The sequence below is a fragment of the Salvelinus sp. IW2-2015 genome, unplaced genomic scaffold, assembly GCF_002910315.2.
Source record: "Salvelinus sp. IW2-2015 unplaced genomic scaffold, ASM291031v2 Un_scaffold3063, whole genome shotgun sequence".
NCBI lineage: Eukaryota > Metazoa > Chordata > Actinopteri > Salmoniformes > Salmonidae > Salvelinus > Salvelinus sp. IW2-2015.
Genome location: NW_019944355.1, coordinates 113,601 through 115,227, shown reverse-complemented (window position 1 = coordinate 115,227; position 1,627 = coordinate 113,601). Strand labels below are relative to the sequence as shown.

Sequence of the window (1,627 nt, the reverse complement as noted above, 5' to 3'; positions counted from 1 at the left end):
ATTTAACTTACTGTACAGACCTCTCCCCTTTACTTCACTCTGTAAGTACTCTTGACAATATATTGAAATATAGTTTTTGGTTATTTGTTTTTACATAGACAACCATATAGCATAATACAACACAATATGAGCCTGGTTCATTTTCAGTAATGAGGCCCTGTACCCCATTTACAGTTTATACTTCAGTGTATCAGGTGGAGTTATTCACCAGCTATAGAGTGAGTTGTTGTTTATGTTTCTAAGACTGCAGGGTGGGAGATGCAACAATGGCCTTGAGAACAGCAGGAAGTGTGTTGGTGGTCTTTCTCGGGTCTGTAGCAGGTATGGTCTCATTCTTATCTTTTAGTTCTCTGTTTATCAATCTACAGACATTTCTAAAAGGATTAGAATCATAAAGTTATTCTGGTGTGTTCTGTTAGTCGTCTCCACTTCACTTTAAATAGTTATCTGTGGTTTCCATTCACACTCAACTCAGCAACAATGGCAACAATGTGGAGACAAACCCTACTGTCAGTGGGAACAAAGAGAGAGATAGATGGTTGTATATAATAAGTGGAAATGGGGATATTTTGCCCTTTTAGAAATGTAAGGAGCCCCTCTAAATACAGTAACTTCTTCTGCTGATGTGGCTGGTCTGATACTATGCATGTTAATGACTTAAGAAGGAAGAAAGTAGTTATGCATCAGCTTACATTGTGCTGATCTTCAAATATGTATAACCAAAGAATGACATTTTAACTTCTGTACAGACTCTCCCCTTATACTCAATCTGTAATACTCTTGAAATATAATTGAAATATAGTTTTTGTTATTTGTCTTTTACATAGAAACATATAGATAATAAACAAATATGAGCCTGGTTCATTTTCAGTAATGAGGCTCTGTACCATTTACAGTTTTATTATGTTGTATCAGGTTGGAGTTATTACAGCTATAGAGTGAGTTGTTGTTTATCGTTTTAGACTGCAGGGTTGGGAGATTGCAACATGGCTTGAGACAGCAGGAAGTGTGTTGGTGCTCTTTCTCGGGTCTGTACAGGTATGGTTCATTCTTATCTTTTAGGTTTCCTGTTTATCAATTAACGACATTTCTAAAGGATTAGAAATCATAAAGTTATTCTGGTGTGTTCTGTTAGTCGTCTCCACTTCATTTAAATAGTCTTTAACCTACTAGTCGATGCATTTTGTGTTTCATTCACACCACCACTCAAGCAAAATGGCAACAAGTGTGGACAAACCTACTGTTCAGTGGTGAGACAATTGCCTTGCTAATTCTGATACCATGTGTTGTGTGACTGTGTTTCAGTTGTACTGTGGTCAGAATGCGTGGAGTGTGACGCTCACCACTCAGAGTATCTGTACTTGAAGGGGGTCAACAGTGGAGAGTGTCTGCTCTTACACTATCCAGGTTACAGTCACAACAACTTTTGTGCTCACAAATGAATTGTGGACGCTGTGGTCTGAGTGATGACCTCAGACTATCAAGGTCGTGTGACGGTAGCATAGAGATGTGAAATGGGCCCAACGACATCATAGAATGACTCAGCTACGTAAAAGTTCATCTTATTACAACTCAGAACCAGTAGGAATATATATGGCACATCTGGAGATTCTCTCTCTAACAGGTA

General features: G+C 38.3%; 1 protein-coding gene across 1 annotated transcript in view; it reads left to right on the top strand.

The window, feature by feature from the left end:
* The first annotated feature begins 200 nt into the window (after nt 1-200).
* LOC112075286 (uncharacterized) overlaps nt 201-1,627 on the top strand; it is a 12,489-nt gene continuing 11,062 nt past the window's right edge. The window contains exon 1 of the mRNA XM_070440843.1: nt 201-321. Within this exon, the coding sequence (XP_070296944.1) occupies nt 267-321 (55 nt within the window). The 5' untranslated portion in view covers nt 201-266. The remainder of the gene's footprint in view (nt 322-1,627) is intronic.